Consider the following 23,807-nt stretch of genomic DNA (forward strand, 5'->3'; position numbering starts at 1 on the left):
CTTTAAAAAATTAAGTTAAAAATATGGCGAATTGAATATGTGGAAACTTGCAAGTTACAACTTATGCATGGGGTATGGGCCATGGTGCAGTGTATCGTGGACTCTTTTCCGTGGGCAGTCAAGATGGCCCGTGCCCTGTGAGGATAATTCAAGGCTAGTTGGCCTAGTGAGCCCAATTGAGCCATTACAAACTTCCTACTAGGCTATGTAGAGGTGTACAAATCAGTTATTTTTTAAAACTGGTTCTGGTTTTTAACCGGTTCGGTTTTTCTGTAACAAAAAAAAACCGTTTTTTTTTAACCGTGACCGGTTTAAACCGGTTTCAGCAGTAAAAAAAACCCTAACCGTTACTAACCGGTTAGAACTGGTCTGGTAACTGGTTTTAAAAAAAAAACCGGTTATTAAAACTGATTTTTAAAACTGGTCTGGTAACTAGTTTTAGAAAAACCGGTTATTAAAACTGATTTTTTAAACAGGTCTGCAGAATAGGACTATAAAACCGGTCTGCAGAATAGGACTTTAAATTCCAAAAAAACGAATGTTCGGTGGAAAGTTCGTTAATGAAATAGCACAAATATGTTGGAGGACTTGCCTTTTTGCCCCTGCATTTACACCATTACCTTAATGAACCAGCACAATTACCTTTTTGCCCCTGCTGAAATTTACACTAGTAGCATCTATATGCATATTTAAGGTAGTCTTTTCGCCCCTGTGTATTTAAAAGCAATCTGTTTCATGAGAACCACATAACACTATTATGATAATAACCATAATAACTGGCCCATAACAATCTGTTATGATAACATGCCCTGAACTGTTCATAACTGGAAGAAAATTAATAATAATAATAATAACAATAAAAACATCATACGATTAAGTCTTGGAACAAACGGTTACATACATAACTGGTTAAATACGAACGCCCACTAGGTTATATTTTATTTAAATATGACTAATATATGTCTTGATGAGCTGCGTTTAATCTTCTTAGTCCGAGCCCGAGCCCGAACCCGAACCCGAACCCGAACTAGAACTATTGCGTAGGAGTTCATCTAGTTCGGCTTCTTCTTCGGTCATTGGGGTAGTCAATCCGGCTTCAACCTCGTCCTCGTACACTTCGGCTTCGTAATCTAATTCTCCCTCGAGTGAGCGTATGTGTTGCCATCTCTCCGCCGCATCCAAGCAATCTTTCAAGCAAATCGACATCTCAACCGCCTTTGGTGTTAGTCGAGTCCTCCTTATCGAAATCACCCTACCACTTATAGAAAAAGCACTTTCCGAAGCTACCGTGGAAGCTTGGACCGTTAGTAAATCTCGGGCCATGGTGGCTTAGATCGGAAATTGATCTTCCTTACTTTTCCACCAAGCCAACAAATCAAAGTTTTTAAATTCTTGTGAAGTCATCGATCGTAGAAAGTTCGACCCACCATACCGACCGAGTTCGCTACTACTAGTGTTACCACGTTGCATTTGACTCGACTCATCAAACAATTGGTTATAAACATACAAATCTTGATCTTCCATAGTTGATGAACCTTCGCCGAAAGCGGCATTTCTCATTGACTCGTGAATGTGTAATGTGCAAGAACCATATTTTGATACATAAACATCAAACATTTGGTTAAGTTGAGTATTGAATTTGGCACTTGCAGCTTGTCCAAAGTTTGGGTCTTCGGGGGTGTTTAAATCTAACGCACTTACAATTTTTTCAATCAAAGACCCGGTTCCAAAAATATTAAACAAGGGTTTTAAAGCGGCGGAACAAGTGAAAACCGCGGGTAGTTCTTTAAAATATTTTCTTAATTTTTCCTTCATCGTATCCGCCATATCACAATATGGTCTACCTCTATCTGCCAACTCGTTTAATTTTAAACACATTTTAAACAAATTGTGAAGTACCAATGAACTTGTTGGGTAGTAAACTCCCGATAAAGTCTTTGTTGAAGTTTTGAAAACTTGAAGCAATTGTGTAACCGATTAGATAAGGTTTGTAACCGAACCGGTTATAAAAAAACCGGTTTTCCATCCAAACCGGTTTCGTTTTTTTTTTCGATTTCAGATACATGATCAGTTTTTTTGTACATCTCTAAGGCTATGTGTAGTGGAGGGGTTACAAAATGGAACGTTTTACGTAATGTGGTGCAGTCAGCAAAGGGCAGGTTTTTGTTTTAAGGGTATAATGGTATTGTAGCCCCAATATATATATATATATATACACACACATATATATCAACACACATTTGAATATAACAATATTTAAACAAAAGAATGTTTGGGCGACGGCTGCTTCTCGCCCCCCCCCCCCCCCCCCACACAAATCGCCCATTTGTAGCCTGGGGGGGCAGTGTTGTAGCCCCTTTTCGCCTCAAAACATCACTTTGTCGTCCTTTTCTCCTTACCACTACACACACCCATATAGAACGGCTCGGGTTTGGTCAAAACCAATTCGGTTTAAGAAACGGAGTTCTCAAACCGATATCAAACATTCAAACTGGTTGTTTGGTTTGAAACCAGGACTGGTTCTACCAAATCGGTTTCGAGTACGTTAAAAGTTGGTTTCAGTTTACAAACCAGCCTATATAAACTTAGCATTTTTTATCTTCACTCCGTCCCCGGTCAAAGTGTCTTAGTTTGAAAAACACAAAGTTTAAGATAGATTAAATTATTTTTTTCTTTGCTTACCAAATGACAATAATACCATTGGAAATTGGGTCCATCAATACTGCTTATTAATGTTAGTTGTGTGTGTTTAAGGGTTACTTGAAAATTGACTAATAAGTTTTGAAAGTGAACATTTGTAATAGGACAAATAAAAAATAAAATGTAAACACTTATAATAAGACAACAGAAGAAGTACTATTTATTTGAATGGGGCAAAATTTTACTAAAGAATAACATGTGTTTTGATATTTATTTATTTTTAAATTTTCCGGAGAACCAAACAAAAATGAGAGCGTAATGCTGCTTAAATAGAAGTTGTCCGGTGCATTTATTATGATATAGTGTGCAATACTGCACCATAAAAAGGTTATATATAATACATGTAACATGTATTATTATTACAAACCTTTTAACGTGTATATAAGTATTTTCCATTCTTGGTTGGCCTTAAAAGGTGACTCCTGTATTTATATTTATTTTAATATCATGATGATTTTGACTCCTGTATTTATATTTATTTTAATATCATGATGATTTTGAATCTATTGCTTCACTCTTCTACATTTTGTAATATATCCATCGACATGCATGTATGTGCAATATAATATGTCGCACTATACATATCGTATCAGCTATACTATGGTTTACCGTTACGAAACAATCCAATTTAACTAGAGTTGTAAACAAGCCAAACAAAATTAGAAAACGTATAAACTCGAGCTAATTACATGTTTTAGGCTCTATTTATAAATCTCATGCTATATTTATTCGACTTTGCTTGATGACGTCTTTATCCTGTTAAATACGTGGTTCTATTGTATTAACAACACGTGTCAAGTAACACACGTGGCACTATATTTCCATGCGAAGTTTCTTATTATAAATAACAAAATTCATCCACCAACTAATTATATTTTATCTTACAAAACACACAAAATGCAGAAAGAAGGAGATAAGGAAGAGACCCGAGTGAAGGCGGAGGATGTCGGTGCCGGCGAAGGCGAAGAAAACCGGCTGAGGCACCCGGTGATATCAACCATGGAGCCTCTCACACATGAGGACTACGGTGGTGGAATGTATGGTAAAGACGACGAGAAGCCGCCACCGAAGAATCCGAGGGAACTACTGGCTAGTGTAGCACAAAGTGCTGATGGACCTTCGGAAACGAATAAGACGAAAGCTATGCGTAAGCCGCCACCGTCTTCGGGTGATCGGGATATTGATATCACCGGCCAGTCTTACATCCAGTAGTACTGTTTCAAGGAATCAATTAGTATCTAAGTTTTAGTGCTAGCTTCTTTAGTTTGTTATTTACGGTTTTTTTTTATTTCTTTGTTTTGGGTTAGTTTTTGTATTAGAAGCTTTTATCATGTATGTTGAACTATATATATTCTGATTCTGTATCGAGTATCAAGTAGTTTAGTAAATGTGAAGTTTGTTTTAACCATAATCTATACACACAAAATGAATTTAGATCATAAGCTTCATCTCTACTTCTTTACAACAATAATCTTCATTAAACTCGAAAATTAGTACAAGTAAATCTAAATAGTTAATAAATTCGTTGGTCCAGGTAAATCTAGATAGTTAATAAATTCGTTGGTCCAGGTAAATCTAGATAGTTAATAAATTCGTTGGTCCTTCTCTCGATTTATTTATCAAGTAATTTAGTTCTAATTAACCATTTAATGGGTTTAAGTACTTGATAAACAAAACTTCATAATGGGTGTAAGTACTTGATAAATAAAACTTCAACCATCATAGGCTCATTTGAGTCGCCCAAAAGACATGCTAGCAAATGTTAATGTATCAGCTAGTGTAGTAAATGTATAAAGCAGTAGAAAGGCCATGTGTAGTGGAGGGGTACAGTTGGGGGTGAATTGTGACACGTAGCGCCCAGTCAGTATGGAGTGGAAATTTGTTTTTGGGTATTTCTTTTTATAATTAGTGGAAATTTGTTTTTGGGTATTTCTTTTTATAATTAAACTGATTAAATAAAAACCAATTTATTCAAATAATTAAATAAAAATGCATTAAAATTATAAAGAAATACAAAAAAAATACATAACTAAAAATATAAAAAAAATATAGCTCGGTTGGCGTACATGTTTAGGTTCGGGTCGGGAAATTGAAGCAGATGGCTCGGTTGGTTTAGGTTCATCGGGTTCCATTGTAAGTTCACGTTTGGTTGGTTTTGCGAACCATGGTGTTGATCGAAAGGAGAGAATGGGTGGTTCAGTTGGTTCGGGTTGTTTCTAGGATTCATTTTGCATATACATATATACACACACAACATATATACATATACATACATATATATATATATATATATATCACACAACATATATACATATACATATATATACACACAAAACACATATACATATATATAGAAAAGGATTTAAATAAAAATAAACAATTTCATAAGAATGGTAAGAACTAATAGCATTTTGACACGTAGTATAGTTCTTAAATTAAACTAAAGGGTATATAAGTAACTTTGTATTTCCATTAAATTTAAATAAAATAATAATTATATGGTTAAACTCCTAAAATTATGGGATTTTCACGTGAATCTTGTTTCCACATATTCAAAACATTATTTATCAAAAACCGATTCCTCAATCTTTACATTTCTTATCTGCTTAAATGATCTTAATCCGAAACCCTAAAAAGCATGAGTACTTAAACAACATCCTTTTAAACACACCTTATTCCAAACATATGTGGCTGGCCATAAAAAAAATCCCTTTCAATCTGACAAACTATATGCCTAAAAAATCAATGAATCATAAAATATACTTTCATTTATAACAAAACTATTGAATTCCATATCCAACTCTTACACACAATAACAAGCATCAAGCCTTTGAATTGTAAAACACTGCGAACTTTTTTGAAAGCAATTATGTTTCATTATATTGTTACGATCAGTTTTCCTTTGAAACATAGTTGATTTGGACGATGATATATCTACCAACGATGAGTGAAATATATATTTTTAAACTTATTGATGGAAAAGCCTACATAGTAGGCATAATCATTGCACACTCCTAACATATGGTTTTGGCAGTTATGTGTATTCTTAAAACATTTAGACAATATTACCCCTAATAAATTATATGGGAAGGCTAAAGTTAAGAAACTATATGGTTTTTGGTAACTTTTAATCTGGACCATTGGATGTGATGATCTAAGGACTCACATTCATTCTTACGCTTCTTAGGAAACATTGTGTTTTTACAATAACTCAGCCCTATATATATATATATATACACAATAGTAATATAATAATAATATATAATATAATAATAATAAACTTCTTCTTCCCGGCGATAAGTTCACCCCGCCCCCGCCCCAAACGCCCAAATATCGCCCAGGGGGGCGGTGTTTGCGCCCTTTGTCGCCCAAAATCGCCCCTAACCGGCGCTCACTACATATAGCCTAATGGTACGAACTATCAACCATCATAGGCTCATTGAGTCGCCTAAAAGACATAAATGTATAATGTATCAGATAGTGTAGTAAAGGTATCAAGCAGTAGTAATGGGACGAACAACAAGGTTAGTGTAGTAATGGCACGAGCGAAGTAGTGTAGTGAAGATATCAAACAGTAGTAAATAGTAATGGTACGAACGGCAAGTCGTAGCAAGTAGTGAAGGCATCAACTAGTAGTAATGGTACGAGCAGCAAGGCTGTCCACAAATTTCAAATGCCCTAAAATAGGCCATTAGATAGATTATAGAACTCAAAAGCTCACATATGTTGTGACGAGCGCAAATCCAGCTTTATAACGGACTAGGACACGAGTAGAGGCTATCAATATCGTCACTTCGATCTGTACCTTTGAGTTTAAATTATTTACCATCTTTTATTACTAATCATTAGACTAAAAAGATAAAAAGACAGTTAAAACTTAAAACATAAAAAGAACTAAACTACTCCTAGAAGCTTGCATATCAAATGAATGAACAATGTCTATCAATGAAAGAAATTAAATCAAACAAAAACAATTAACCAAGAAGAAAACTAACACCAATATGCCTAAACCAAAATTCAAATAAATTGACTACTAGATCTTCCATGGACCTGTTTCTCAGGGGTCCAGATCACAAAAACGAACACACGGTTCGAATCGGTGTCAAGGCGGTGAAGGATTATCATCGTTTTTAGGTAGTGACGGGGCAGAAGACGACTTGAAGTCAGGATACGAGTACACACCGGGTGGTTTCTCTTGTGGTTGGATAGAAAGTAACTGGCTCGAGTCACCAACGACATCGGCCCACCCGTAATGCGGTTCAGCCCTTTAATCATAAGATAAAGTGAGATCAAATTTAGTTTTAAGTAGCCGACAATGTTCATAATTTAGAACTAAATCAACGAGCCAAATCCGTTCTAACCTGTTATCCAACTTGTGTTCGTTTTTTTACCACATCAAATGACGAGTTTTAACGATTAAGATAAAAAAGAAAACAACTTACTCGTAATAAGTTTCCTCGTCTACTACAATATCCCAACTTTCGCCGGCTGTGCTTTTTCCATACTTGTGCACCTTGCTGCTAAAAACCAACAAGTACATGTATCAGATTTTAATTCAAAATATCCTTACAAAACTAAATAAAACCTATTATTAAGTTGTTTTATAATCATATAAATATTATACCCGTTTCCAAAGTGTTCTTCACCCCATGTCCTTGACCAACCTGATGCATAAATCAAACATCTTTTTTAGTAATAATGATAAGTGTTTTTATAAATGGAGATTACAAAAGTATGGTCTTTTAGTTCTTGTAATTTTTCTAGAATAAAACACGGCCTGTTTTGTTTAACAGAACACAACGCATTTTGTCAGCTCCACATCGTATCTTGCTATTTTATGTAAAAAGCCACAACTAACAATGCAACAAATTCACTTTTATTTGAAAATTTCATTAAATTTCATGTTTTAATGTAACAAACAAGGAAAATATTGTCAGCTCTACACAATAACTTACTATTTTATGCAAAAGACCACAACTAACATTGCAACAATTTTAATTATTTGATTTTTATTTGAAAGTTTCATTTTTTATAGAATTTCATTTTACCATTTACCTATTCGAACATCTTCTTCGTCATTTAAACGAAAAAGATATAAAACTGTCCTATTTTGTAATAGGACTAAAGAGCATTTTAGTCATTCAAAGAATGAGACATACGTTCACCAGTAGGCGATACATGCCATGTTTCTCCTTGGCGGGATCCGATACCCGAAAAAAATTTCTCTTCCCATTTATCTCCCCACTTAGTCCCGAATTCAGTTTCAGCCCATTTGTCAGTCCTGCATAGAAAAAAATAAAAATAAAACACAAACATTAAAGTCCAGAAAACAACATTTAGAGACCTTGTAGGTCACTTTCTTAAAACAATCAGTATTAGAAACTTGATCATCAAATAGTAGTATTGCACATTGAAACTACCCTGCCTTGATTTGTAATATAACTATTATTAAAGAATATTTATGTAGTGTGATTAAAGAATGTATGTATATACCATTTGAGAACAGATCCTCTTCCATCATAATGCTCACCCCATTTCTCCCACCATGATTGTTCATTTAATCTACCATATTTATGTGCTCCTTTTTCGGTCCACCCTTTCGCATCATATTTTTCCCACCTACATTAACACAATTTTGTAAAAAAGAAAAATATGTTAAGTTTTATCTCAAATGGGTAAATATATATATATATATATATATATATATATATATATATATATATAAAGTAAAAAAAGAAAAAGAATAGCCAAACAAGGAATAGTCAAACGGATTGGAATTGCCTGAAGTCAATTTTTCTAAAAAATATTTATTCTAAGATATATATTTATGTAACTTGTAACAATATCGTTTATATAATCGTAATTAACACATTTACTATTAGTAAAAAAAAGTTAAAACATCAAAGCAATCGCGTCAAGGAGACGTGGCAAATATTGACACGTTTACTAATTAACGGGTCGATTTCGGTTTGTTTTCTCTCAAACGAGCCAAATCCACATTTTTTGGTTCCATAAATCTCATTTACATATAAATTACATACCAGTTCTCGTACCAACCGGCATTTTCTGTGCCTGATTTTGCTTGTTTTGTTGCACTCCTTTCGATTCTTGCTAAATTACTACAATACAAAGAACCAAATTATTGCATTAAAATTAACATGAGCGTAAATTCATTTTTATTATAATATTAACCTCCATTCATCTTGGTAAAGAACTTCTCTCCATGTTTCCCACCATGAATCCCCTTCAGAATTTCTTCCAGATTTCTCAACACCTTCATGATCACCATAGGATTATCTTAAAATTACAAGCTTGCCCTTTGAGCCTTTTTCTAACTCTATAACGTCATTTGTGCGATTAAATGTATTTACTAAAAGATAGGTTACCTAGCTCTTTGTATCCACTCCAATCACTTTTCTCCCACCACTGTCAATGACATCAAGAAATCCAATTAACGCATCCACAACTGTCAATGATACTTTATAACGTTATTTAAATAATACATCTAACAAATGAATGATATTAATTATTTCACAAACACCATTCACTAAATGTATAAGCTTACATTGTTAGCAGATATGCAAATGTCAATTACACTACATATACACAATTCTACCATGTTGAAAGCAAGAAAAAAAAACATTTTGATGATAAATGCTTCTTCTTTAGGTGAAATTAAGAAACATTTTTAATTCTTTGTTAAATGTCTAAACTCTAAAATACCCTTTTAATAAATACAAAGAATAAAGGTTGTAATGATGATAATGAGCAAATAAAATAGGCAACTGTAGTAGTTTTCTATAATCTAAAGCTTATAAATCAAAGGCCAATTCTATAATCTAAACTACCATCAACAAAACTTGTACATAAGAATGAGATGATGGTTAAAGTAATTAGTACCATTTCTTTCCATTCTGAAGAGCCATCTTGACTTTGACCACCCATTTTTGACCATCTACATCTTAATCCATTTTCACCAAAATCTTCTCCACTTTCTCTATACCATGTACTACCATCCGCATTCACACCAGATTCATTCACATGCTCATTTAAACTAATGCCCCAATCCTTCTCGTTCGCAATCCCAGTGTCTATAATTCACAAAATATGAAACAATAATTTTAATATAATAGAAGATACATTAGCAGCAGACATAAAATACCAAAACAAAACACACCGATTATGGAAAATGTCACTAGATAGCAATCAAGTTTCAATTTTGTTTAAATACTGTGAAAATCTTTAAAAATTTGACCTCCAAACTCTAATAAAGCTTGTGCATATGTTGATGTGGCATGTCAGTTGTGTAAAGCTGTCGACTTGGCGTCCCATGTGTACAAAATTGGGACGCCATGTCATTAGTTTTACACAATCGGAGAGACATGTCAACTATTTTACAACATTTGGTCAAGATTTTTACGAACATTTCACACCATTGAAACAATATTGAAAGTTTGAAACTTGAATAACTACAAGTTCAAGAAAGAGTCAAAGATTACCTCTTTTTGGTGGACCGTCGCGAGACTGGGGCCCCGGATTTTTAGGGGTACAGCGTGGAAAGAATTTATCTTGTCTAGAATACATCAAAGACCTGCACCAATTCAAATGCAAATCAAATTTCAAAATGCATTTGAAAGTACCAAATTCACACATTTTATGATCCAATGTTTTAATTTTGTCACAAGCAAGTAAAGCTAATAATTCTACAAATCAAATTCTCCATTTCTTTACTGCTAGCATAATTTGTGATATAAATTTTTAAATATCCAGCAATATCATTATAGGGTATAAATCCTGGCGGGTTGCGGGTTAGCTCGTTATATTGCTCAACCCGAACACAACCCATATATTTATCCGTTAAAAACATCAACCCTAACCCGCAAACACTGAAAAATGTGTAACCCAACACGACCCGGGTAATTGTTAAGTTTCTAACATGTTAATCTAATCCGGTTAATACATTGTAAAAAACGGGTTAGTGGGTCGGCCTGTTAATTAACAAATTAAAATATAAAAAAATGTAAAAATAATAATCAAATAGCATACTGTGATGATGCAAAGGGTAAAGCAGGTGCAGCTTGAATTCCAACTTTTTGATTCAATTCGACCGGCCAATCTTCAGCATTCCGACCCGGCCCGGTTGCAATCCTCCGGATCGGGGTTGCCTTCCGGGAGCAGCAACACCGAACCAAAACCCTCCGCCGGAGAAGCACCGAATCCACCTCCGGCCGCCGCAGCCGCAACCCGAACGCCGGCGGATTGGACGCCGTGATCGAGAACTCAGTCATGATTATTAATGTTAGTAATAATAATAATAATGAGGAAATGTGAAGTGGGTTTTGGGCAGAAACCCATAAAAACTAAAACCCCAGTGGGTATGGTTTTGTTTGGTGGTTGAATGGAAGATAGTGTGTGTGTTTGAATTGAATTGATCGGAATGGGTGTGTTGAGAATCCCGGTGTTGAAGGTGGGCTCCACCATTCTTGCTCTTATTTACCACTCATTTCCTCACACGTCACTAGAAATACTAATAATAGAATAGAATGAATTAGCAAGCAATTTATACTTCACAAAACCTGGAACCATGTAGACTTGGTCACGAGTTATGGATCAAACAATAATACATATTTTGGTTTTCAACCTTGAGATTTAACCTTACTCAAAAGGATTCTTTTCCGTTATAAGACCAAGTGTAGTGGGCGATATTTATTTATCGGGCGTAAACACTGCCTCCTAGGCGATTTATTCATTGAGAATGGCGGATAACGTTTTTCAAAAAAAAAAAAGTTCCTCCTAAAAAAAGTTTATGCCAAAGTATGATTAGTTTTTTTCTTTTTTTTGAAAAACATAATCCGCCGACGGATTAGGAAATAAAATATTTTTTTTTTCTGGTACATCTTCTCTCTCCGTAACCCTACAACTCATGTGGTTCATCTTCTTTCTGGTTCACGGGTCTTAAAGGAACACTGCCATGTCAGATTTAAACAATAATTCATGTGATACAGTCAGGCTTTAATAATACATGTGATATGAATCTGAAACATCTCTTAATAATACATGTTTGATTTTATCATACTTTGGCACCTATCATAAGGCACATGTGAGCAGCTTTGCATGCAAGCTGCACATTAGATTGGTTAGTTGGGAAGTTTTAACTAGGTTAGTTGGGTTAGTAGTTTCGTTACTGTGGTTAGTTTTTCCGTTTGTTTGGTTAAGTGGTACATAACGGTGCATAACGGGGTTAAATAAGTTGTTCTTCTAATCCGCCATCGTCAACAGTGGATTAAGGTTCAATGATTGATCCAACGTTACCAATGGCGGATCCATTTTTACTTTCCTCCTAATCCGCTATTACCAAACACGGATTAACTAGAATCCTTTTTTTCTACTATCCCATTATCCTTTTTTTATATATAATATACACCATTTTGAAAAAAAATCAGTTTTTTTTTTAAATTAGGTTGTCAAAGGCAGAGGGTGAACTTGATCCTAGCCCTCTACAAGATAGAAGCACGGGTGAACTTGGATGAACACAAAATGCATATTCTACAACACGACCCCGGGCTCTTGACCTTCGTGTCACTTGATCCTAGCCCTCTACAAATTTGTAAAGTCGATAACAAGTAACTAGTAACTATCAGTGTTATCAAGGTGGTTGTTTTCGTGTTTTGTACGGGTTCATGAATAAGGGTTCCTTGTGTATAATGGGGCATCTTCCACGTTCTTAGATTTATATCTCATAAATGCAATAATGTTGTATTCCAATATGCGATTAACAAAGTTGTTAGAATGCTTTATCAAGTAAAATGAACACATGTATCAAAATTAGAATCCCAGTCGAATGGAAGCTGCATAAAAGCGACTATGTAGTAAAAAGGAGGTAAACTAGACCCTTTAAATACTCGACGATTTCAGATCCACCAAGCTTGGAACTTCCATAAACTCGGTCAACAAAAGTTATCGGGACCTAAAAGTCAAAAAGTCAAAATTAGTAAGTTGCAGATGAAGCTGCATGGTCAAAATGGGTTTGGGTTGAAACGGGTAATGATAGTACCTCTTCAATACGGTATCCTTTTCTCGAGGCCCGAACAATCATCTCCATTTGGAAAACATATCCTTTGCTCACACACGAGCTTATAATGTCTTCAAGCACGGATTTCTTGTAAAGGCTACCAAAACAGAAAACAAATATTAAATTACAAAACTTCTAAATAAGTTGATAATATAAGTTTCTATGTACCGAAACGAGCCCGTCAAGTCTGATACACCAGGCCAAAGAAGAGTATGGGAAGAACATTAGCCCCTCGACTCGTTAATTTGCGCATCAGTGTCCAACCATGTACACCTCCACCTTTTACATAACGGGTCCCGGTAACAATATCCGCTCCTGTTTCAATTTGCTTCCTGAATTTAAGGGAGTTTATTAGTATAGTTGTCATTTTCTGACTCATTTACTTGTTAATTTGATCTATGATTTATCTCTAACGAGACATGCTGATGTTAGACAATAAATTAAAGTGCAATGGATCAAATGAATCGGAAGGGTACGGTCAAAAATGGCTCAAAATGTGTTCTTAATGCATAATACAACTTTATAACCACAGCTGACATAATGATCATTGGGAATTTGTACTGGTTTTTATTCACGCGACTAAATCCCTAAGCTTTTAAAACTTAACAATAAAGTCCGTTGACTTTTTTGAGCATATCTTCCTTTTCTGCACCGTTATATGTTTAACATTTTAACTTTATACAAATAAAATAAAAAAAACCTTTATTTTTTGGATGATCAAGTCCGTACACTTTATAAAAAAATACACATCCGGTTTTAAAGTCCAAATTTCATATGTGCCAATTCAGAGAAAGCCAATAGGATTTTCTTGAACAGTTGACCTTAAATATTTTAATAAAAAAATATCGAAAACTTGTTTTAGGCTATTCTTACCCAGGCCGTTCCCCTCATATGCAAACTCTAATTATCAAGCAGTAGAAAAAATTTAAACATCAAGATTGGGTGAAGTTTCTTACTTTATAAAGTGTGGAAGGTACTTTGGCTGCACAGACAAACATACAAAAAAACATCATATTAGTTGACTTAATGCAGAATTTATTAGTTAAAATAATGCGAATAATATCTATGTAAATAAAGAAAAACTTGCGAAAATACTTACATGGTGTGACAGATCAGCATCCATGATTACAACAAAATTTCCCGAAGCATGCTTCAGACCATGAATGTAAGCAGTCCCTAATTAACGAAACAATCAGTTTAATTTTCATGCTTATTATTTAAAAATGTAAAAAGATAAACAATGAGGTACCTAATCCAAGCTTCTTAGGCCTAGCTCTTAACAGCTGCATTAGCAAGATAACAATATGAAACAACCATAGACATATAGGAAACAACATGAGATATACAAAATAAGAATTAACTTAAAAATGCACATACAACACGGTCTTCGCCATAGACTTGCTGCAACTGTTTGACAATATCTTGAGTTCCATCAGGGCTACCATCGTCCACGATTATTATTTCAAAGTCAACATCCCTAACAGCACAACAAATTGTCAATACACGATCATTATTTCAAAGTCGGACACATAAATCACCATTGCTTTCTTTACATATAAAGCTGGAGATATTTTATTAAATAAATGTGTAATGATCTAGCAGCAATGGTTTATAAATCAAAAGCATCCAATAATAAGTATAATTTTATAATATTAACTGAATTGGGGATAAATTTAGGGCAATCATAAGAGCAGTTGATCTAGATCCAATATAAAACTGGAATTAAGTGAAATTGTGGGCAGATCTAGTTCTGATTCGAAGCTACAAAATTAGGTTTATTTAATCTGAAATTAAGTCATCACAGGGATCATCGTATGAGTAACCAATTGAACAAAACAGAATAATCGAAATGAATAGAAATAAAGAGAGAGTAAATTACGGAATGTGTTTGAAGACGATGAGAGCGATGTTGAGGCGTTCGTTGTAAGTTGGAACGATTATGCTGTACTTGTTCTTATTATTCTGCTCTTCACCCATTACTTCAATACTCGATCTCAAGCTTTGAAAGAGGTTGCTTAACTAATGACGATGAACAAGTAAACTCGTTTGGTAGGTATTTTTGACTTGCACACTTGGTTTGGTTCGGTTATGCGGGTTTAACCATGACCGTAGCTGAGGTTACGTAGTTGAATGGTCGAGTGCTTAACCATAACCATAGCTTAATGGTCGGTTTCGGTTCATTTAGGTGAATTGTCTAATGTATTCTTTTTATGTTATTTATCCTTTGTTTTAGTTGAAATCAGTTTGATTATGGTGTTTCACGTTTAATTATGAAATTTCAAAGCTATGTTATAGATAATTGCAACATAAGTTTAAATGCTCGAGGTTGAATAAGGAGGTATAAAATATTGAAATGGAGGTATAAAATTTGGAAAAACATGAACATATGAGGTTCGGTTCGGTTAAAGGACACACATTAACCATAATTGAGTAGTCGGTTAATCGTATTCACTTAACCATTATGGTTGGTTTTGTTCGGTTATGGTTGAATTTTTGGTTGACGGTCCAGTTTTCGGTTAGACTGACATGAAAAAAATGTGTCCATATAACCTTGTTTTATAGGCGTGGGCCATGTGACGAACTGGTAATCTTGTTGGATGGCAAGTTAGCAGGTTGAGCTGACATGACATGTATTTATTGATGTTAAAGACATCAATCATAACCAGACACATTTAAAACCATCTTACACGAACATAGTTGCAATCATATTGTAAGTCATACTAAATCGAGTCATAAACGGGTTGAGGTTGTTGTACTACGTACATTGGTTAAACTTGATGTAAAATAGGTTGGTGGTACAACCTGTTTAATTACAAACGGGTCTAACTGTTTAATTAAATGGAGATAACATGTCAAGCCAAACACAGCATGTTAACTATGTAGGTTAAACGAATTAAAGAATCAACCTAAGCACGACCAATTAAATTAAACAAGTCAAACATGTCAACCCAGACACAATTGGTTTATTAAATGAGTCAGATATAACAACCAAAAACTAACTATTTCCGTCTTGTGTCGACTCACAGGTTAAAAGTTTACGAGTTCGATACTATGTCATTAGTGTTAAGTTAAACTTATACTCAACTATATATTCAAACAAAATGAATATTAATCACACACTTTTATTTTAGCTTTCATATCAACAAATGATATGCACCATATTGAAATCAAAACTGATCATCTAAACTGATAGAACTGGTTCAAAATCGAAATCGTGTTTAGTGTTCAGGGTTTAAGGTTTAAACCTGATTTAAGTCTTCGATTTGACCATGAAATAAGCAGTTAAAACACACTATGCACACAATTGACTCAAAACGACCCGAAAACTTGACCATTATTATTCTTCAAAGATTCACAACACCAGAAACCAACAAATCAAACGGGTTACATACGTACACTGTGACCTAATCTCAAAACACTGAAAAAACAACCTAACTTATAGGACATTCAGTGCAGATAACCATAGAGTTCCAAAAAGCAAATGCAAAGTGTCCACGGGTTCATATCGTCTGTTGTCGGGGCCATCAGAGCCACTCTGAAGTATCTAAACGGGAGCAGAGCGTTAGGTCCTGTAACGGGCCATGAAGCAAATTGTCCCGGTTTGCTTATTGTTTGGTCATTCTCGTGTACCCTTAAGTTTGTCCAGTTTTTACCATCAGATGAACCCTGAAAGTTGACTTTTATCTATCAGTAGACTTTTTATGGTCATAGTCAAAGCATTTCCTTCAACATTGAAAATGTTTATGATTTGGAAAATAATAACTGAGAAAAAATTGATAAACATGAGGGAATTGATTTTTGACTTTGACTTCACTAGTACAATCAGTCACTTTTTAGGCATAAAAAGAGTTTGCTATATTATGAGAATGAATTTATAGGAATCCAACTTATAATTTGGCACAAAATTGAAACCATCATAATCTTGTTAGCAATTGGTAACTATCTTTTACGCATATGCGCATATACATGTTAAAAACATCAAAATTTTCAACCTTGTAAATAAATTTTATTTATTTTTTAAATAAGCATTCTTTATTTATTTTTCAAATTATTATTTAGTTATTTTTCAACCTTAAAATAACTAATGACTGTACCTGAAAATTCCAGTATCTCATGAAAGCCTTCGATCCATCTTGTCTCAATGTGTAATAGTTGCACATGAGCTGTTTCAAATTAAGAATATAAATGTAAGGTTGACCCGAGTTAACTGGACACGTAGGTGCAATAAACCTAATCCTGAATATTATTAATGATTAAGAATGGATTAAACCTGGTGGTCAAGGCCAAGGTCAACCATCCACCATGAACAGTTCTTCCCGTCCTCAATACGGGGCCCAGCAAAAGACGTTCCCTGTTTCAAGATTAATATAATTCAAGATCAAGTCTTCAATTATATTAATATTATATAACTGTAACTATATCATACCTGGTAAGTTCTTGAGGCCAAGACTTTAGGATCTGTGTATCTTGAAATAGGATTGCTAGCCATAATACTAATTTTCTGGAAAAATAATCAAGAAAAAAAAATCATTTTTTTTTCTTTTCCTTTATTCTTTTTACTATTTTACTAATTAATGATAATAAAAGAAAAAATTTACCTTTGCTAAAACAGGATTAACCCATTGGTGTTTACCATATGATGTGCCTGCATAATACAGAACTCCGTTGCTATCACCATCGCGTATGTATTGAAGCTCCTTAAAACTCGATTGCCTATGTTGGAACCTTAAAAATCGAAAAAGATAAATTAATAAAAAGTGTCTAATACAAAAATATATTATAATGGATTAGAAAAGGTATAAAACTAAATGCATTTGAACATACTTAGGATGACTTCCTGAAGTTGGTAAACCCGATTCCAAGAAAGTGATAGCCTCTTTCACCTATAAAACGAACATATAAAAAGTTGGTGAAACGACTAAAATGCCCCTAATTGTTGTAATATTACTGGGAGAGGAGATTTGAAGTGTTTTATGTTAAAACATGTCGATTTTGGTCACATCTTATTTATAACGCGTCAAACTAGTTAAAAATGAAAGTATTCAAATCGGTCAAAATGCCGTACAATGTGTAGTCAAGTTTTTGTAACCTCCTAAACTGATGTATTAAAAAATGAGCCATAAGGTTAATAAATAGTGTTTATAAGTCATATTGCATACATTAATTACTCATGAAATCCCAAAAAAAAGGACAAAAAGGTGTTGGCAGGTCAACCCAGCCCGTTTTGACCCGCCTAAAGTTTACCCATTTTGACATGTTACCCAACTCACCATATGATAAAAAGTACGGATTTTCAAGCTAAGATTGCTATTCTCCATCTGAAATACAAAGCAAGATATTAAAACAAAAAAAATCCAAAAAAAGAACATATGAGAAAACCTCAAGATCACATCATATAAATCATATGGTATATTTACCTTCTTTAGCAAGACCAATGGTAACAATGAAAACCGCACAAGTGGTAGCAGGACATTTAGTGAGTGAACTCTTGTACCAAAAAGATCTTCGGGTGTCATGTTTGAAAGCATGTCATTAATTGTTTCCCAGCTGGATAATTCATTTGGTTGCAAACCCCACATTAATATGGCATTAAGAACCCTTTCTTCAGAAGAAACCGTCAAATCTTTATGCTGCAAAATATACAATTACACTATAAAGACATGTTCATTTCTCAAATGCAAGAGAAGTGCCCACGGTCTTAATTAACACAAAATCCCTAAAGTTTAATGCTTTGATACTTAACAGCCCAAGATTAAATTGTTTTTAACAAGATTACATGACTAAGTAAGATAATAAGGGGTAAAAAGGTATTTTTACTTAGAGATAGTTAGTCTAATAAACACAAGATCCTTAAAGTTGAATGCTTTAATACATAACAATTCAAGATTAACTTCTTTTCATTAGATTCCATACCTAAGTATAATTATAAGGGGTAAAAAGATAATTTTACTTAGAAGTGGTTATGTTCATCCAAACACTAAAATACCAACAACTATGGGAAAACAACTGTCACATTAGTTGTACCGTTCATCTTGCTGACGTGGGCCCCATGCCAGTCATCAAGATGACACATAACAGCTAGTGTGACTGTGACCCACATTCTTAAACATGAAAAGTAAAAAAATTTGGAACTTAGAAGTCGAACCCACCTGTAAAATGTTATAAAAGGTTGATTCGTCTAGCAAGACGAAGTCAGAACTAGCCGTAGTACAATAATCAAAGTGCTTTGTAAATATCCGTTCACATGTTTCTTCTATAATCTTACAAGATGGGATGGAGGGAATCACTTGAAGAATTAAGCATACCGAACCCTGCAACAAAGCATAATAATTAGATAACAAATTCAATAATTTAATTACTTGGCCAAAAGTGTCTTCTTCCTTGTCCATTTAAACTTGTGCATAATACAAAAAATGTTCTTGTAACATCTTCATCCACTACTCGATTCCTGCATTTAATATATAGATAAGAGTAATTAATATTAATAATTCATTATTATAAATCCATCTCTCCGTTCTAACACGCCTGAATCCGCACTTCCTTGTACGTTTAGAGTTACACTTCAAAACCACGGTAGTCAAACAAAATATTAAAATAAAAAAATACAATATAAAGCATTTAATTGAAAGCAGAAAAAGGGTTATCAAAACTACCTCAGAAAGACGCTCTAAAAGCGTTTTGCAACAATCTTGATGAAGGAGAGAAACACCAAATTGATCTGCTAACAAGAGAAGCTCGAGCAACAAGATATTACTTTCAACGGTATCTTCCAAATTTAGTCCACCATTATAGAAGTAATCGATCATAAATTTGAAAGCTTTTGGTGATACGTCTTTTAAGCATACTTCTGAAGAAACACTCTCACTCATACCATTTGTAAACATCTGTAATTCAAGTATTTTCTTTAGATCATGTGAACATAAGTTGTTTAGAAAAAATTTTACATTTTCCCGATTTTAGCAACTAACTTTTATGCGTGAAATTGACACCATCTAAAAAAAGCTTATGGGTAAAAAAATTGAAAATAACTTTATTGAAAAGTTGGAGAAGATGTCGCATTTACTGCCACTTAGTAAATAGATAAAATGAAATGCCACATAAGCAATTATTGAAAAATCAACAAAAAGAACATGCTACCGGTTAAACATGTTGTTCATTACTAAAACCAATCAAATTGCGCTTTATTTAAAAGTTTGTTGCTAAACTAAAGAAAAAGTATAACAAGCTCTATAACCATAAATTAATAAACTAAATAAACGCAAATGAGTAGCTCACCTTCATAAATGGTAAACTCCATAAACCAAGAATAACTTTATGAGACCTATCAATGAGACCATGACCTTCAATGCTAATATCAATATCACTAAACGCACCCGTTTGGTGAAAATGTTCAAGCTTTTGCACACTCAGAGGAAGCCATAAAGGAAAGGCGGGCCCACCACAATGAGGTTGAGAATTAGGGTATGATATCTCAACATTCTTGCCAGAATCAAACAGCTTCTTGTTGAGTTTAAACCGGTCGATTATATTTTCACATTGTTTTACCAATGACGTTGCTCCAAACCGAAAGCTTAGATCCCTTAAGGATGCTAGTAGTGACTCTGGAATCTACAAATAAATATAAGGATCATTAGAGGTCAAAATTGTAATAATCACTCTCTTTTGATACAGTGTTGAACATTATATTAGTACGAAAAAAAATGTTTTGAAATGGGTATGTGATATGAATTGTAATAATCATAACCATATAATCAAATGTAACACAACAAACTACCAAAGATAATGTTTTAACATTCTTCTAGTGTTTGAAGTTGTGATAATCTAATAATAAATCGTTTCATTGTTCGGTAAATTCTCATTATTTAATAAATTGCATATATAAATAACTCTAAATAATCACATAACCAGATTCAACTTGTTGTAACTTGTAACTACTCCTGAACTGATAATTCAAACTAATAATTTCAAACAATTTTGAAAATAAGAAAATGAAGATGAATCAATATAGGATAGACATTTACCTGTGTGAACCCTGTATAGATAAACCGAAGAAAAGCATGCAAAACCGGATAACTCACATCCTTAACCAGTATAACATCTTGATCAACCAAACATAAACTAATATCATCAACTGCTGCAAGGATCACCTTATGAGCAGGCACAGGCTGCTCATCATCACCCACAACAAAATACACATCAGACAACTCCCAATTTTCAAGAAAGCTTCCAAGCCCCTCGTGATTATCAAAGTTACCAAACTCATCCCTCAACTCTTCATCAATATCATCTTCCCCCTTATACTCTCCGCAATCAACATGCTTCCAAAGTGATATATGATTCTGAGTTAACGGAAGCACGTTAACGTTTCTATACCCGACATGTTTGTCCCAACTACTAAGCCCAACATACTGCACACTACAATTCGGCTTCTCATCGAGCCATTGAAAAACAAGATTTTGAAAAGGGTACCGACCCTTTCCGATGCTAATCAACCCGTCACAAATACTTATCCAATAACTTTGGAATGCAGATGAACAACATAAACCTAGTCCCGCTTCATCGACAGCCGTGATTCCATCCACCTCGATCTTGAGCCGTCGGTTCCGATGACTACCGATGATCACAGTGTAATGCGGACTATTGTCGCGTTTGTAATGGTAGTGTTGACTACCTAACTGTTCACGAAAGACCACCGTGACATCGTTGTGTGCAAATGCTTCAAATGCAACACAACCTCGCCCCGCTTCCTTAAACCTCAAATCGTCACGCCACGCGCATTCGAACGGTGCGACGGTTAGGAACTTCTTCTGCTTCTTCTCCATTGTTTTCCTCTGCTTCAACTCTTCAATCTATTGAATGTATAAAGATTCAATATTTATGAACAACATTTAGGGATGGTCACAACTCACATGTGCACTTAAATAAAGAATGTGTTTTTAATTTATACACGTAAAGTAATCAAAGAAAAGGACAATAATAATGAGGTTGGAGATATATATATCTTTGATTCTTTTAACAAAATGTGACAAGATAAGATGAATTGCAGCACTACTGGAAACACAATTTAATAATCAAAAGCAAGCAAGTTGCTTGTGGGTGCATCCCAGACCACAATTTTTAAACAACTTTCACCATCAATCTGAAAAATATCTTGCATAATAGCCTCAAGTTGAGCTCAAAGAAACGACAAAATGAAATCTTGAAGAAACCCCACGTCAAAATTATATCAAATTGATTGAAAAAACCCAAACTTTTTACCTGATTCGGTAATATTTGATCGAAATCGGATGAACCCAGAAAGAAAGATAAAACCCCAATTTGGTGTAATCGGAAAATCAAGAAAATTGGGGAATCTTGATTTATACGGTGGCAATAATATTAATAATAAAATAATAATAATAATAATAATTGGATGACGTGTGACGTTTTACCCGCGTAAAGGTAAAGGAGATCTGTCTCTTCCTAGTTCAGTCGCTCTCCATCCATCAAACGAAACGAAATTATTGGGAAAGTTGTACAAAAAACATATATTTTGCTCAATGTGGTAAAATAATTATGTAACTAATAAATATTTGGTTCCTTGAGTCTTGTTGTTTTCAGGTTTTGTCATAGTTATCTTTAGGTATTTGGGATTTGTTTAAATGAGTAATGGTTTTTTACCTTTTTAAGAACGGCGGTTTCATTGTGGTTAAGTTATCGTATTTTTCAAAATGTGAAGCTATGTTGCTTTATTTTGAGCAGACTATGTTGTTATTTTAACCGGGTTCACGCTAATTTCAGAGTATGGTTTGGTCCCCCAGAAATACCATATCGTCGTCTGACACTTGACAATCGTTATGTCGTCACAAGCAGAACTTTATAGCATATCACATAGGGAGACGAAAACTCGTGTGAACTAGAGATTCAATTGGCAAGACCTATCCGAAATCTTATGAATAATGGATTTTTTTTCTAAATAACTTATTATTTTTTTATATTTATATTGTTTTTAGAAACAGATTAATAACTATTTTAATAAAATCATCTGCATAAAAATATAATAAAAACTTAAAAGCTAAGATATGTAATGTAAAATAATATATAACAAGTAGCAGCCAATGATTCTCAGCATAAGTTGTTAAAGTGAGACACTCATAAGCTTTATGTAAAAACACATGAAGTAATTTTGAGTTCAAATCTCATCATCGACAAAATAAGGGTTCTAAGTTAAGCAATGAGGTTTTCTCATCTATATTATGTTTCCTCCTGAATGTGGTCTTCAAATTGAGACCGACGATGTACGAGTGTTTCTTTGAGGACGTGCCAGCCTAGCTCCCCTATGTTCTATACTTAGAAAATAAAGTCTTTAATCCAAATTGTTCACGAAAAAGGTAGCTAGTATCCTATTTTGGTAGGGTGGTAAGGTGATTAGGGTATCGAATAGGATATTATGTGTTCAATCTTGGATCTCTTATAGAGTGTAACATTTAACTGGTTAAAAAATAATACAATAATTAATAAATATATAAATAACATATTTTTAAACTACTTCAAACTTATAATCTGTAAAAGAAAATTCGAACATATATTTTTTAATAAGAGTTTATAATAATGTGGAAACTTAAATATCCATAGTTCCATACCAAAAGAATGACCTACCTCAGGCCTCACATGGGACCGTTAGCAATCAAGCTGCTGATATCATCGTACTTAACTATTATATTAAAATAGATGGATAGCAACTACTCCATAAATCCTATCTCAGGTGACTCACTACTGACTCAGAATGATGTGTTAAGTCGTCTTTTCATTTCTATGTTACACAATTTATCCATTTATTTGAGGCATTTGTCATCCTAAGCCCTTCGCCCCTTCATAACCATTATCTCTGTGGATGTTTATATTATATTATTTTAAACATGTCAATAATGTGGCTATAGATTTAAAATACGTGTTGCGATTTGTTTATGTTTATTTTAAAATATCTTTGTAGTGCATCCCTTATAGGACCATTTTCAACCAAAGGGATGCAAAGACCATGTGGAAGAGAGGAGTT

At 34.0% G+C, this 23,807-nt stretch overlaps 3 protein-coding genes and 1 pseudogene across 5 annotated transcripts; 1 reads left to right on the top strand and 3 right to left on the bottom strand.

Annotated features, from left to right (window-relative positions):
* Positions 1-3,597: 3,597 nt before the first annotated feature.
* On the top strand, positions 3,598-3,912 carry LOC143530628 (uncharacterized). The gene has a single exon (XM_077026114.1). The coding sequence runs from the start codon at positions 3,598-3,600 to the stop codon at positions 3,910-3,912; it is 315 nt and encodes a 104-aa protein (XP_076882229.1).
* Positions 3,913-6,593: 2,681 nt separating this feature from the next.
* LOC143530568 (protein EARLY STARVATION 1, chloroplastic-like) lies at positions 6,594-11,176 on the bottom strand. 2 transcript variants are annotated; one of them, XM_077026063.1, is made up of 12 exons: positions 10,747-11,175; positions 10,200-10,291; positions 9,601-9,791; positions 9,087-9,126; positions 8,893-8,974; positions 8,742-8,819; positions 8,194-8,319; positions 7,860-7,981; positions 7,325-7,364; positions 7,143-7,220; positions 6,789-6,965; positions 6,594-6,750 (listed from the first exon to the last, which is right to left on the bottom strand). In XM_077026063.1, the coding sequence occupies exons 1-11, from the start codon at positions 10,986-10,988 to the stop codon at positions 6,803-6,805; spliced, it is 1,254 nt and encodes a 417-aa protein (XP_076882178.1). In that variant the 5' UTR covers positions 10,989-11,175; the 3' UTR covers positions 6,594-6,750; positions 6,789-6,802. The 2 variants fall into 2 exon arrangements, with proteins under 2 accessions (XP_076882178.1, XP_076882179.1); XM_077026064.1 differs by having other exon boundaries at positions 6,594-6,965; positions 10,747-11,176.
* Positions 11,177-12,472: 1,296 nt separating this feature from the next.
* LOC143530569 (dolichol-phosphate mannosyltransferase subunit 1-like) lies at positions 12,473-14,764 on the bottom strand (annotated as a pseudogene). The gene is made up of 8 exons (XR_013134890.1): positions 14,652-14,764; positions 14,150-14,249; positions 14,022-14,055; positions 13,872-13,948; positions 13,729-13,754; positions 12,941-13,104; positions 12,755-12,869; positions 12,473-12,667 (listed from the first exon to the last, which is right to left on the bottom strand). The product of XR_013134890.1 is annotated as a dolichol-phosphate mannosyltransferase subunit 1-like (transcript).
* A 1,385-nt stretch (positions 14,765-16,149) lies between these two features.
* LOC143530609 (BTB/POZ domain-containing protein At2g30600-like) lies at positions 16,150-22,196 on the bottom strand. Its single transcript, XM_077026096.1, has 13 exons — positions 22,031-22,196; positions 20,794-21,621; positions 20,048-20,380; positions 19,426-19,656; positions 18,922-19,083; positions 18,190-18,402; positions 18,043-18,090; positions 17,597-17,655; positions 17,371-17,497; positions 17,199-17,273; positions 17,043-17,123; positions 16,867-16,935; positions 16,150-16,438 (listed from the first exon to the last, which is right to left on the bottom strand). The coding sequence occupies exons 2-13, from the start codon at positions 21,592-21,594 to the stop codon at positions 16,220-16,222; spliced, it is 2,418 nt and encodes an 805-aa protein (XP_076882211.1). The 5' UTR covers positions 21,595-21,621; positions 22,031-22,196; the 3' UTR covers positions 16,150-16,219.
* Between the last annotated feature and the right edge of the window lie 1,611 nt (positions 22,197-23,807).

The sequence above is a fragment of the Bidens hawaiensis genome, unplaced genomic scaffold (assembly GCF_021521415.1).
Source record: "Bidens hawaiensis isolate Kalapana, Puna unplaced genomic scaffold, B.hawaiensis_p1.1 tig00008951_1, whole genome shotgun sequence".
Taxonomy (NCBI): Eukaryota; Viridiplantae; Streptophyta; class Magnoliopsida; order Asterales; family Asteraceae; genus Bidens; species Bidens hawaiensis.

Bases quoted from the DNA above. Each gene is read 5' to 3' on its own strand.
- LOC143530628 (XM_077026114.1), top strand. From the start codon at position 3,598: ATGCAGAAAGAAGGAGATAAGGAAGAGACCCGAGTGAAGGCGGAGGAT.
- LOC143530568 (XM_077026064.1), bottom strand. From the start codon at position 10,988: ATGACTGAGTTCTCGATCACGGCGTCCAATCCGCCGGCGTTCGGGTTG. The intron at 8,320-8,741 runs GTATGTAATTTA...GTGTTAATGTAG, and splicing joins GCCGGTTGGTACGAGAACTG to GTGGGAAAAATATGATGCGA. The intron at 7,221-7,324 runs GTATAATATTTA...GTTGGTTTTTAG, and splicing joins GAAGAACACTTTGGAAACGG to CAGCAAGGTGCACAAGTATG.
- LOC143530609 (XM_077026096.1), bottom strand. From the start codon at position 21,594: ATGGAGAAGAAGCAGAAGAAGTTCCTAACCGTCGCACCGTTCGAATGC. The intron at 19,084-19,425 runs GTAGTTTTGATA...GCTTTGTTGCAG, and splicing joins TTTTAGAGCGTCTTTCTGAG to GGTTCGGTATGCTTAATTCT. The intron at 17,124-17,198 runs GTATGATATAGT...ATCTTGAAACAG, and splicing joins TGGCCTCAAGAACTTACCAG to GGAACGTCTTTTGCTGGGCC.